The sequence below is a fragment of the Giraffa tippelskirchi genome, chromosome 4, assembly GCF_054371585.1.
Source record: "Giraffa tippelskirchi isolate mGirTip1 chromosome 4, T2T-mGirTip1v1.2.pri, whole genome shotgun sequence".
NCBI classification, from domain to species: domain Eukaryota; kingdom Metazoa; phylum Chordata; class Mammalia; order Artiodactyla; family Giraffidae; genus Giraffa; species Giraffa tippelskirchi.
This window is the reverse complement of record NC_137278.1, coordinates 158,367,489-158,380,375: the sequence shown is the minus strand read 5'-3', so window position 1 is coordinate 158,380,375 and position 12,887 is coordinate 158,367,489. Positions and strand designations below refer to the sequence as shown.

At 40.5% G+C, this 12,887-nt stretch overlaps 1 protein-coding gene and 1 long non-coding RNA gene across 11 annotated transcripts in view; one reads left to right on the top strand and one right to left on the bottom strand.

Moving 5' to 3' along the window:
* The first annotated feature begins 466 nt into the window (after positions 1 to 466).
* The window catches only part of CDK17 (cyclin dependent kinase 17), a 128,254-nt gene continuing 115,833 nt past the window's right edge, over positions 467 to 12,887 (top strand). For 8 of the 10 annotated variants that reach the window (XR_014083406.1, XR_014083405.1, XR_014083408.1 and 5 more), the window contains exon 1: positions 467 to 1,039. Coding sequence is in view for 1 of the 10 variants with exons in the window: in XM_081595334.1 (XP_081451460.1) it covers positions 1,729 to 1,918 (190 nt within the window). In the remaining 9 variants the exon portion in view is untranslated. Of the gene's footprint in view, positions 1,040 to 1,599; positions 1,919 to 12,887 lie in introns of those variants that run through there. The other 2 variants (XM_081595334.1, XM_081595341.1) reach the window with 2 other exon arrangements.
* On the bottom strand, positions 8,505 to 10,992 carry LOC145546951 (uncharacterized). The gene is made up of 2 exons (XR_014083411.1): positions 10,705 to 10,992; positions 8,505 to 9,627 (listed from the first exon to the last, which is right to left on the bottom strand). It is a non-coding gene; the product is annotated as an uncharacterized LOC145546951 (long non-coding RNA).

Sequence of the window (12,887 nt, the reverse complement as noted above, 5' to 3'; positions counted from 1 at the left end):
GTAGTTTAACTGAATAAATGCTGCCTGTGTGAGTGATTGCTGCTCTCGTATTCACCCAGCCGCCCACAATAAAGGAGAAAAGTTGCAGCAATCAAGCTCAAGTGTGGGTCCTTTGACATCAGCTTTCTAGAGAACGAGAACTGTGGCAATGGTATCTAAATTACATAATTACTTGGACAATTTAAGCCACAGTTTTTGTGTTGGTGGGGGGATGTTGAAAGATGAAGGGGCTGAACCAGTCGGATTTCTTCTCCAGTCGCCGTGGACAGGCACTGCCTAACCTTCACCCTCGTGGGGTCTCCTCACCTCTCCCACCGCCCTCTCGCCACCCCAGAAGCGGGGCACTTGAGACGGAGGGCCCCCACCTCGGGGTGGGGGGTTTCCCGGGGATACCCCGCCCCGCCTTCTAGGCCCCGCCCTCACCGCGGCCACCGGCAGGGGTCGCGCTGCCCGCGGCGAGCGGCTCAAGAGGGGGTGGGGGAAGCTCCTGCTGCCGGTCGCCTTTCTCTGCCGCTGCTGGTTGGAGCGTTTCAATAAAAGTCTTTTTTCTCTCGCGCTCGCTCTCCCCCGGGAAACAGGCGGAGGCGTCAATCCGCAGCCGCCGAGTGAGAAAGCGACGCACACGTAGCGGCGAGCGTCTCGTCGGCTCGGCACCGTCCGGCGGCCCCAGAGAAGGAGCCCGTGTCCGGCCCGGCCGTCTCAGCCGGGTGTCGGCGCCTCCCTGCCCGCCTCGCTCCCACCCCGGCTCCTCCAAGGGGATTAGTGGGCCGCCCGCGCGACTCGGCGGCCTGGGAGCCATGTTGTCCGGGGGGCTTGGCAACGCGTGAGGGACCCGCGGCCCCTCCCGGAGACTCGGACTCTAAGGCGAGAGCTGGAAGGCGGCTGCGGCGGCGGAGGCCTGCGCGTCGGAGGCGCCTCGGGTCGGCCAGCGGCTGGGAGCCGGACCTGCATCCGGTCGCCGCGGGCGTCGGCGGAGCCGCTTTGCCTCTGCGCCTCCCTCGCCTCGCCTGCTCTCGGGACGAAGCCCCCGCACTTGCTGGTGAGTTGGCGGCCGGCGGCGGCGCGGCGCTTTCCCTCCTGCCCCGCCGACCCCGGGCCGAGTGGGGCCGCAGGGTGCTTGGGACTGGGGGCCGGGGCGGGTGGCTGGGTAGGGGCGCGGGAGGCTCAGGCCCGGTCGGGAAGTTGAGAGAGGGTGGCGCGGCGCGGCGCCGGGGGCTCGCTGGTGCTTGTCGCCCCTGGGGTCCTGCGCGGACCCCGAGCATTTCCCCGGGCGTGGGGTGGGGTGTGGGTGTCTGACGCTCTGGCTCCTTCGCGGAAGGCGCCTTCAGCCGCCGCCGCGTCCGTGTTTGCTGCCGTTTTGGTCTCCGGGGGCAGGCCGGTCTCCCCGCGAGGCCGAGGAGGGGAAGAGGCAGAAAGTCTCCCGAGACACAAAGGTCCCCTCGGCGGGGGTGGAGCTGCGGGAGCGGGCGGCGCAGCCCCGAGGGGAAGGAAGGGGCGCGGGTCTGCGGGAGGTGGGCGAAGAGGCGGCGGCCGCCGCGTTTCCAGCTCCTTGGAGACGCCGGGGGTGTGCGCGGGTGGGGAGCGGGAGGAGGAGGAGCCCTCGCGTGGGGAGCCGGCCGAGACAAAGCTCGGGGCAGCCTCCCGCTGGCGGGTCACACCCCTGAGTGTTGGCCAGAGCAGAGGTGGAGGGAAAGGTGGGAAACCCCAGTAACCGATGGGGAGGGGGAGATGAAGGGGCTGCCAAGTGCTGTCGTCTGCGTCGCAGTTGCTTTTCTCAGGGTTTTTGTGCCCGATGGTTTTTGCTCCCCAACTCAGCTGGAGAGCTCCAGATCTGCTCCCTCCCATCACCCCCTCCGTGCCACACTGACTCTCCTGCGGTTTTCCCCTCGTTCCTCCCTTCTCGCCCACTCCTTCTCGGGTAAGCAGTATTATGCCTTCTGCTTGGGGAACGTTTGCTAATGACAGGATGTCTGAGCTTGTTCTGACCCTGAACTGCCTTGAACTCCTCTCTCTTCCTCCCACCCTTTCCTTTCTGGGATCTTATAATGTCACATGGCCGTTAACAATTAGCTTTTCTTCTGCAAAAATGGCAAAAGCATGTAGCTGAAATCCATGGCGCTCGTCCTCTATATTAATGTGTCCACCAGAGACACGTCGCTGGTCATGGATTATCACCTTTTACTTATTAGCCAAATTAACGTTTTAGATACAGAAGTGCCAAATTTTGTTTTGAGTTTTGGCTGTTCCTAGGGTCAGCAAGTATATCCCTGGCAGCCACTAGATCTTATGTCACTTGTCAGGAAATGCTTGACTTAGACAATTGTTTACTCAAACTTTGCTGGTTCTTTCTCTAGTCTTTGTTGAAGGATTTCTTTTAAAAGGCTCTTACATAAGAAGGTCAGGGTAACAAATCTGAATTACTGTATTTTAGGCGTATCGACCATTAGACGGAAGAAAATGAATGGGATTTTTAAGGTGTTTGATGTCCTGTGTAAAGGAAAGCCTTCCTAGAAGCTAGAGATAAGGTTCAACCATACTGTAAGAAAAAGATTTGCTAGCATTTAATTGGTTTTGTTCTGTTCTTTTATAACATTAAGTAGTTAGTTTATTTATTAAATGTTGATGTTGCTTTGTTAATGAAGTCATTTCAGTCTTTGTATTCCTAATATCAGCATACTTCCATAAACAATGGGTTGGAACAAAAGAAAAAATGTGGCTATATTTAAGAAATTATTTTTTTTTTAATGGAAGAGATTTCCAGATGTAGAAGTGGTAACCTTTTATCTGGTAAATTATCTTATGGGCCAGGAAGACTAATGGTTTTGAATACTGGGCTTCAAAGAATTTTGTCTTTGAATTTAAACTGTTTTAAAATGACTGTGCAAATATATTATTGATTTTTTTTTAACAGCAAAAATAAAAAACATGTTGAAATGTGTTTGACATCACTGTTGATAATCATTGTAAGAATAGTCACATCTTGCTGTTTGTTGCCGTTAAAATGTTGACACTATAAAAATTGTGAAAGGGACTTCAGTTTAGGGATCAGTCTGAATTGAAAGACTCCCTAAATTCTTTGTGAAATTAACAGGTCATGTCATTAATAATCAATGTTTTATATATTTATCGAAAGGCTGTATTGAGGATACACTGATTTCCCCCCCCTACATAATTATTAGTGTCTAATTAGTTACTTGAAGTTTTATCCTCACTAGAAGGAAATCTACCAAAAAGTCAACAAAGATCTGGGTAGTGGGACTTACAGATGAATAAAAATACATTTCTGTATCTTTCAAATTTTCAGATGACCTTTACAATCAGTAAAAAAAATATATATATGGAGAATTAAATTCTTGTTAAAAAAAATTGTCTTGTTAGTATTCTGATTTGCCTGTTACTGAAAGGAGCTTCTATAAAATGTGTAATGTATTCTCATCTTTGGATTCAGGTTCATTAAAATCACTTTTAGTGTTAGATATTTGAAATAGTGCAGCTTGCTTGGTGACTCTTATTACCTGAAGAAAAAAGAAGCAATACATAGTAATGAAAAGGCAAAAAGATACATAGTAAGGAAAGATGAAATTAGAATAATTAATTCAGTGTATGATAGCGATTCACTGTGGTAGTGGTAGCTTTGTACACCAGCAATCTTGTTCTAATAAGTCATTGGTTTTACCAATACAAAAATTAATTTTTTCTGTAGCACAAAATAGCTGTGTTGACTAAGGAAATTTAAAAGTATATAAATTTGATATATTTAGTTTTCATTTACCGGTTTAGTCCTATGATTATGGTGAAAAGAGATGGTGTGGAAAATTTACTCTGTCAATGCTTTTGTTTTTTCCCTTATTTTCAGCAGTATTTTTCTCCTCTATTGGTGAAATAGTACTAACTAAAACACTGCAAATATTGTGAACAACGGCTACTGAGATAGACATTCAAAAGTGAAAATAATGATGTTACTTAATATAAAAAAATTTTCTATGAACACAATTTTTGCCCTGATATTTTCTTTGTTATTGTCTAATAGTACTGAATATTTATAGGGCATTACATTTTGAATCTTTATTACTGTTCTCTAGTCTTAATAAAAATTAGAGCATCATGACATGACATTTATATGGCTTTTATACTTCCATGATGTGTAATTGTAATGAATGTATTGCTGTATTATAGAAAAAAGACATTATAAGTTAAATCCAGCTTATAAAATATTCTTTAGAGTATTTTGTCTATTTTAAAAGTTGTCCCCTTTCATATATGTGAAGGAAAAACAGTTCTTTGAATTTTGAATGTGTAGTTCCTGCTTAATCTTTTAAATGGGTAAAGTATTTTAAATGCATTTTGTAAACTGATCTATGACACTTTGCATTTGAAATGATGAAGATAAACAGTAGGTTGATGGCATCTTAAAATGTGTTTTATTTAGTAACTATGAAGTAAAAAACAGCCTACGATAGAAAACCTGGTATAATTTACTAGCATTCAGCTTACAGTGTTGGCAATTTCTTTGAATTGGTGGGGAGAGGACCTATTAGACTGACTTTTAAAAAAAGATTTCTGTGAGATACTTACAAAATTAAGCCAAGAATTTTTACTGTCATTCGTGAATTCTTTGTCATTGTTTTGTTCCCAAATTTTTTAGTGGCAGTCAGTTTGATATCTGCAAAATGTTTCACCTGGAAAGAGAAATTGTTAAGTACCAGAAAAATATATTGAATATATCTGAGATGCAGCTTACTTTTCCTAGCCTGTTTTCCTCTCTTTTGGCCAACTTGGAAAATCAGTAGACATCTATCAGTAAATCTAATGGGTGGGGTGCCTACTATAAATAGTGCTATGTTCTGCTGTAACATATGATATTGAACACTATGTGTAAGGAGGTAGATTTATAGATCCATGATATTGGGATAATCAAAAGTTGTCTATAATTTTCTTAAAGTGTTAAAATTAGTTCACTTTATTTGAGCATGTACCAAATTTTATTGTGATAAAATTTCATCCTTAATGAAATCCATCCATTCATCTGTTCATCCATGTCTGAAGTGCATGTCTACCCCGTACTACCACTGTGGTGAGTGCTAGGATACAAAGATGAGGAAACTGGTATGTAGATATTACGGTGCTGTGACAGTTGGAGAGAAATTCTCTTTTTTGAGGACAATGTTACTTCCTCAAAGTTGTCTTTGATTCATTCTGGCAGAGTTACCATGATCCTGCTATAGCATTTATGTTCTACTGTAGGGCTTCATACGGCCTCCCTGGTGCTGCTAGTGGTAAAGAACCCACTTGCCAATAGAGGAAATTTAAGAGCAGAGGTTCAGTCCCTGGGTCGGGAAGATCCCCTGAAGAAGAGAAGAGCATGGCAACCCACTCCAGTATTCTTGCCTGGAGAATCCCCAAGGACAGAGGAGCCTGGCGGGCTACAGTCCATAGGGTCGCAAAGAGTCGGACACAACTGAAGCGACTTAGTACCCTGTGTGGAACTTAATACATTGTGGTGTAATTAATTATTTACAAGTCTTTACCCTTTTGACGGCTTTGGGCACCAGAGGGACCATGCTTTTTAAATTTTGGTATTTCCCCCATAGTATGTATTGTTTGAGTGAATGAAGTGATGGAATTAGAAAAAACATTGAATTAGTAAGTTAGAGTCAGATTAGTTATGGCCTAGAAATAGTCAGTCAATTTTGATACAGTAGAAAATAAAGAGCTTGTGTTTCGTGTATGCTGTGTTTTTATGTGAGTAATCTAGAAGCAGTTAGTAGGCCAATTTGGAGGGGCAATAACTTGGTATTATTGGGCCTTTTAAATTACATGTGAGATATACGCAAATGAAAAGAAGAGAGATGTAATCTTCAAAGATTTTTCTTTTAGACACGTTAGATACAATATCTAATTTGCATATCAATTACAATATCTGTATGTAAATAAAATGTGTGTGTGTGCATGTGCATGGTCAGTTGTGTTCTACTCTTTGCCACCCCACGGACCGTAGCCCGCCAAGCTCTGTCCATGGGGTTTTCCACGCAACAATATTGGAGTGGGTTGCCATTTCCTCCTCCAGGGGATCTTCCGAACCAAGGATTTAACCCATGCCTCCTGATTCTCCTGCATTGGCAGGTGAATTCTTTACCACTCTGCCACCTGGGAAGCCCATGTGAATAAAATAGCTATTTTTAAAGGTCTAAAAGCATTGGTTAATAGCAAGAATAAGATTTGGATAAAATTTCATCCTTAATGAAATCCAACTGTTTAGCTGTAGAATTCTAGACTTAAATTCGTTAAAGTACAGAATTGCACTTAGAACAGTGCATTTAATGTCATTCCTGTTAACCTTATAGTTTATATATATAAACTTTCATTGAAATTACTGTACTTAAATAAAAACTGCTTTATTGTCTGCTTTTAAAATTAGACATTTCATTTAGGTTTTTAAAATTGAGTTTTAAGTTATATCTTTGATATAGTGTGTTATAAAAACTAGATTTGAGAAATCAGATTATAGCTTGATAATATCTTGAGATGTGACATTTAAAAAAAAAACAAGTTTTCACAATTTGTAAGATTTGATGCTTTTTCATATTCCTCAGTTTATTATATGTCCTTAAAATGCTGAAAATGTTTATATCAGTTAAATTTTCAAGATGATATATACCTACATTTTATCACTCCAGAAACAGAAGTTAGCATTGTATTTTGCAGTAATTTTTGCCTGTAAGTTTGTGAACATGGGTTTTTGCCATTCCTTCTCCAGATATTATTTACATTTCTGTTTTCCTCTGACTCCTTTTTTTCCAAGAAGCTATAAAATGATTGTCATTTTAACTTTTAGCTATATTTTTTTTGGAAAAAAACTCTACAACTCATTTCTATTATGTAAAGTTTAGAATTGATTATAGTTTTCTTTTTTTCCCCCCCATAAAGACTACTTCAGTAATAACTAATAACTATGTGATCTTGAGCTAGTTACTTATACTCTTCAGGGTCATTTTCTTCTATAAAATTGGGAATGACAGACCCTTTTTTATAGGGTTATAGAAATTAAATGGTGTGTATAGAAGACTTTGCAAAGTACCTTGCACCTAGTGAGTACTCAGTTAGCAATTATTTTTATTACTCTGCATTATAGTGGGAAAAACTTGGTTATGGTACTAGAATTGCTTTGCAGAGCCATTGCTTCAGGTTGATGAATGTCTAAGTAAGTGATTCACAAGGGTAAATGAGTCAAAATCATCTCTGGCTTTTTCAAGTATAGATATACCCCGTGGATTTTCTAATATGCCTCCCACCGAATTTGAGAATCAATGTGTTAGTGAGTTAATGTTACTAATGGGTGTATGTTGCACCCTTTATGTGTATTGGCAGGAGGGGAATAGCGTAGACTAGAGGACTAAAGTAGGATATTCATTGTTGTTTCTTATCTAATGACCATTAGGAATAAAACTGTCATAATCTTCCTGATGAGCACATTGATAAGCTTTTCCTTAGGGCCAACCAAATTTTTCTTGTAACCATCTGCCCTGTTTCTCTGTGCTATACCATTTATTTGACATTTTAATGGTCTAGACAGTATATATATGCTTTCCTTCTTAATGAGTTTTATGTGTGACTCAGATTTTCTGAAGTCAAAATAGAGTAACAGGTAATACAACTTACCCATCAAAAAAAGAAACTAGTTTTGCATTTTTCTGTCATCATAAAATCTGCTTAGATTTTTGCTGTTTACTGTGTTTTTATTCTCTTATTTATAGGTCAGTGGCCTTAACTTGAACTTCAGAAGCACACTTGCTGATTAAAAATGACAAAACTAAAGCCTCTGTGTGTGTGTAAAATTTCAAGCTCTGTTCCAGAGCAACTGAATTGGGATACTCTGGGTTTGGGTTTTTAAAAAATATTTCAAGTAATTCTTGAATTTTAAAGTCATTGTTCTAGGATTTAGCATAGTGGCAAGGGGAGGAACCACTCATACGTAAGTTGAAGTAAAGGAGAAGTGATTAAAAACTTTAATCATTCCATCTTATTTTTTTCTTTTTATTCTATTTTATATTTCCTAGTTTAATTGTGTTTGGGGGGAGGTTTTCCTAGGTTGATGTACAAAAGTCTTCTGTTACAGTTATTTTATTTACTTTAGTGAATGTTTTCGTCTTGCTTTTTTAGTTTGTTTGGTTAAAAGGTAAACTGAGGGGACTTCCCTGATGGTCCAGTGGTTAAGACTCCACTGCAGTGGGCATGGCTTTGATCCTTGGTTGGGGAACTAAGATCCTGCTTGCCACGCAGTGCAGCCAAAAACTAAAACAAAACAAAATGGCCAAACAAAAGCCAGTAAACTGAAGCACATTAAAATTTTTCAACTTTATTTGAGCATACCTTGATTTGAATCAGGCAGTGCCAAGCCACAGGTGGTTAGGAGTGCTCTACCAATAGGAGGGTGGAGGAATTTTTATAGAGAAGACATGGAAGCAAAGAAAGGAAATTAACTTGACTGCTACTGCTACTGCTAAGTTGCTTCAGTCGTGTCCGACTCTGTGCGACCCATAGACGGCAGCCCACCAGGCTCCGCCGTCGCTGGGATTCTCCAGGCAAGAACACTGGAGTGGGTTGCCATTTCCTTCTCCAGTGCATGAAAGGGAAAAGTGAAAGTGAAGCCGCTCAGTCGTGTCTGACTCTTAGCGACCCCATGGACTGCAGCCTACCAGGCTCCTCCGTCCATGGGATTTTCCAGGCAAGAGTACTGGAGTGGGATGCCATTGCCTTCCCCCATTAACTTGACTGGCTGTAGCTTAAGTGATTGCCTTATTTAGGAAAGCCTAGTTGGTTGGTTGGTCTTAAGTTTAATTTTCTCAGATACAAGTGTATTGAGTCTGGCTTAGGTTTTAGTTTGCTTACATAGACTACCAAAGCATTAGAACCACCCCAGTCTAATGCCCATCTTGTTCAATTATTTTAGTTCTTTCCAGTGTCTTACTGTTTTCTGCCTTTATAGTCTCAATTATTATGTTTTGAAAATTACCTTTTAAATAAAAGAACATAAATAATGTAGAAAATAGACTTTAAATTCCCTTACAGTGGTTATCATCTTCAAATAGTCCTTTTGTCTTTTTTCATAGTTAAATATTTTTGCCTAAGATCCTTTTTATAATGTAAGTTTTTATGGTAATACTAATTCTTATGGCTATAATTTTTAGTGGTTAATCATCAGTTCAGTTCAGTTGCTCAGTCGTGTCCAACTCTTTGCGACCCCACAAATCGCAGCACGCCCGGCCTCCCTGTCCATCACCAACTCCCGGAGTTTACCCAAACCCACGTCCATTGAGTCGGGGATGCCATCCAACCATCTCATCCTCTATCGTCCCCTTCTCCTCCTGCCCCCAATCCTTCCCAGCATTAGGGTCTTTTCCAATGAGTCAACTCTTCGCGTGAGGTGGCCAAAGTATTGGAGTTTCAGCTTCAACATCAGTCCTTCCAATGAACACCCAGGACTGATCTCCTTTAGGATGGACTGGTTGGATCTCCTTGCAGTCCAAGGGACTCTCAAGAGTCTTCTCCAACACCATAGTTCAAAAGCATCAATTCTTTGGCGCTCAGCTTTCTTCGCCATCCAACTCTCACATCCATACATGACCACTGGAAAAACCATAGACGGACCTTTGTTGGCAAAGTAATGTCTCTGCTTTTAAATATGCTGTTTAGGTTGGTCATAACCTTCCTTCCAAGGAGTAAGCATCTTTTAATTTCATGGCTGCAATCACCATCTGCAGTGATTTTGGATCCCCAAAAAATAAAGTTTGACACTGTTTCCACTGTTTCCCCATCTATTTCCCGTGAAATAGATTCATCAAAAGTTCATCAATAGAAGTTTAAACATTTCATAGTGGTTGATAAGTATTAAATTATCACTTTTCAATTTTCACTATTTTAAATTGTGCAAGGACAAACTCCAGCATGTGATGCACCCACCCCCATTTTACATTTCCTTAGGATGAGGAGAGATGTACAGAAATGGAATTCCCACCTTGAAGCCTGTGAACCTTTTCTGGTAATGCCTGTTGCACCAGTGCCGCCAATAATCTACCACATCTATTTTCAGTGACACTGATTTAAAATATTTGCTTCTGATAATTTGCTTATAGAAAGATAACCATTTTATTTGAATTTCTTTGATTGCTAGGATGTTGGTTTTTGTTGTTTTTTCCTTCCCTCTGTATTGTCCCCTCAAACTGCTGGGGAGGAGACTATTAGCATTTCCTAAATCCTTCAACAGCTTTTTTGTTGTTGTTCAGTCCAGTCCAGTCGCTCAGTGGTGTCCAACTCTTTGCGACCCCATGGACTGCAGCATGCCAGGCCTCCCTGTCCATCACCAACTCCCAAAGTTTACTCAAACTCATGTCCATTGAGTCAGTGATACCGTCCAACTATCTCATCCTCTGTCGTCCCCTTCTCCTCCTGCCCTCAATCTTTCCCAGCATCAGGGTCTTTTCCAATGAGACAATTCTTTGCCTCAGGTGGCCAGAGTATTGGAGTTTCAGCTTCAGCACCAGACCTTCCAATGAATATTCAGGACTGATTTCCTTCAGGATGGACTGGTTGGATCTCCCTGCAGTCCAAGGGACTAAGAGTTCTCCAACACCACAGTTCAAAAGCATCAATTCTTCAGCGCTCAGCTTTCTTTATAGTCCAACTCTCACATCCATACATGACTACTGGAAAAATCATAGCTTTGACTAGAGTTGTTATTTTGTGATATTTTCTTTGTGTCAAATTACTACATATAAAGCTTTTTTTCTTTTCTAAAGTCAGAGAATTCATTTTGGTGATCCATGTTTTGGTGATCCATGTATTCTTGTACTAATCCCAGCTTATTTTAACTTTTTACCATGTTTTATCTTCCTGCCTGGTATGGCAAGATGCTGAATATTTTCTCCCAATGATTTTGATATTATATATGTGTTCTTATTCTACTTTTGTAAATGACAGGCCAAAAAAAAAAAAGATATAGTTGTCTCCATTTTTTTCTTCAAAAGTGGTCTTCTCTGCTGTAAAATTTTAACCCTAAATAGGTCAACATATCTAATAAGAGTTGTATTAGGAATCAGGATAGACTTCTATTCACTTAGTCCAGATTATGCCATGTGAAGAGCATCTCAGTAAAACTTATGTAACTTATGATAGATTTTTTCCATTTCGTGCTCTCACTAAAGGTGAACTTAAATAGTTAACCTGAAGAGAATGAGGAAATGACTTTTAGCCAAGGGTATTTAGGTAGATTTCTCAGAGGAGATGCTAAAGATAATTAGCTCTACAAACAGAAAAGAAGGGAAGCATTCTCGGATAAATCAAGTGGGTGAAAAGGAGGTATGAATAAAGACTTTAAGCATTATTTTAAAAGAATATGTTCTCTATCAACCACTTATAATATAATAGGAATAGAGAAATAGAGGCTACTTATGGGCATAGTGGTAGAAGATGAGATCAGAGAGGGAGATACACCAGCAAGGAGTTTGGATTTTATTCACCAGTGGAACATTTTTAGGCAGAATATAATCTTTTCTACTGTGAGTTTTGGGAAAGTTTTGTGAACAGCTGCAAGTGAGCTACTTCTGAGTGTTGAATGGACAGCTTTTTGTGATTGAGGCCTCAGAGGATTGCTTTCCTACTTTAAAAAGAGCTACCTGTGCCCTTGTTCTCTGGTTTGGTTCACCTCAGAGACATGAAAATTATTTTACTGGCTCTTAGGAGCACTTGGATGTGGGTTTTTATTTGCAGACCCCTGCCATTTTTATCTTCCAATGAGAATATGTTTCTGTATATTAGAAATTGGTTTCACCATTTTCTTGGGGAAATAGAAAAAGATAGTAAATTTATAGCTTGTAGAAATAATAGATACTTGTAATTAACCTTAAGTATCAGCTTACTAGTCAATAACACAAATATTGTGCTTATACAGATGATTTTGTAGTTCTTTAGACTATCTTTGTGCTAATAACGAAGGTGATTTTATAGCACTGTAATTATTTGTCTGATAGTAATTCAGTTAAGTTCTGAGAATAGGCTAATTTTAGCAGGTATAGTACATTTCAGCATTTTTTTTTTTTTATTAAAGCTTGCAATGAATTTTTGGTACATAATTGTCCCTAAGCGGGAGCTATCTTATCTCATAATATACTTACTCTTCAGAAATGATTCTCTCCCTTCCCCATTCTTTCTATTTGAACCCTTCAAATCTTTTTACAGTTGTAGGCATTAAAAATTCTTTGCAGAAATTAAAATTAAATTTTTTTGGGATAAGTAATGTGACTATGGGGCTTCCTAGGTGGTGCTTATGATAAAAAAACCTGCTTGCCAATGCAGGTTAGACGTAACAAATGCGGTTTCTATCCCTGCGTTGGGAAGATCCCCTGGAGGGGAGGGCACCATAACCCACTCCAGTATTCTTGCCTGGAGAATCCCCATGGACAGAGGAGCCTGGCAGGCTGCAGTTGGTAGGGTGGTACAGAGTCAGACACAACTGAAGCGTCTTAGCATGCACCCAATGTGATTATAAATCTAGAAGTATGTATAGAGACACACAAAAGTTTTGTTTCTTCTTGTTTTTCCTCACACACCTTTTATAGGCAAACATTTCTTTTAGTATCCTGCTTATTTTTCAAGTGTTTTTTGCAACTGTAAATAAATGTATATTTTAGTTTGGAGCTTTTTTCACATATAAAGATCTTCCTTTATTGTTAATGGTTGTTGTACTTCTGTTGGATATATGATCACTCAGTCCTGTGTGGATCTTTGTGTTTCCTATTTTTTGCCATTATTTTGCCAAATGAATAACATATACATACCATTTGCATAAGCAAATGGATAATTTATAATCCAAGAGCATTCAAAAAACTAAC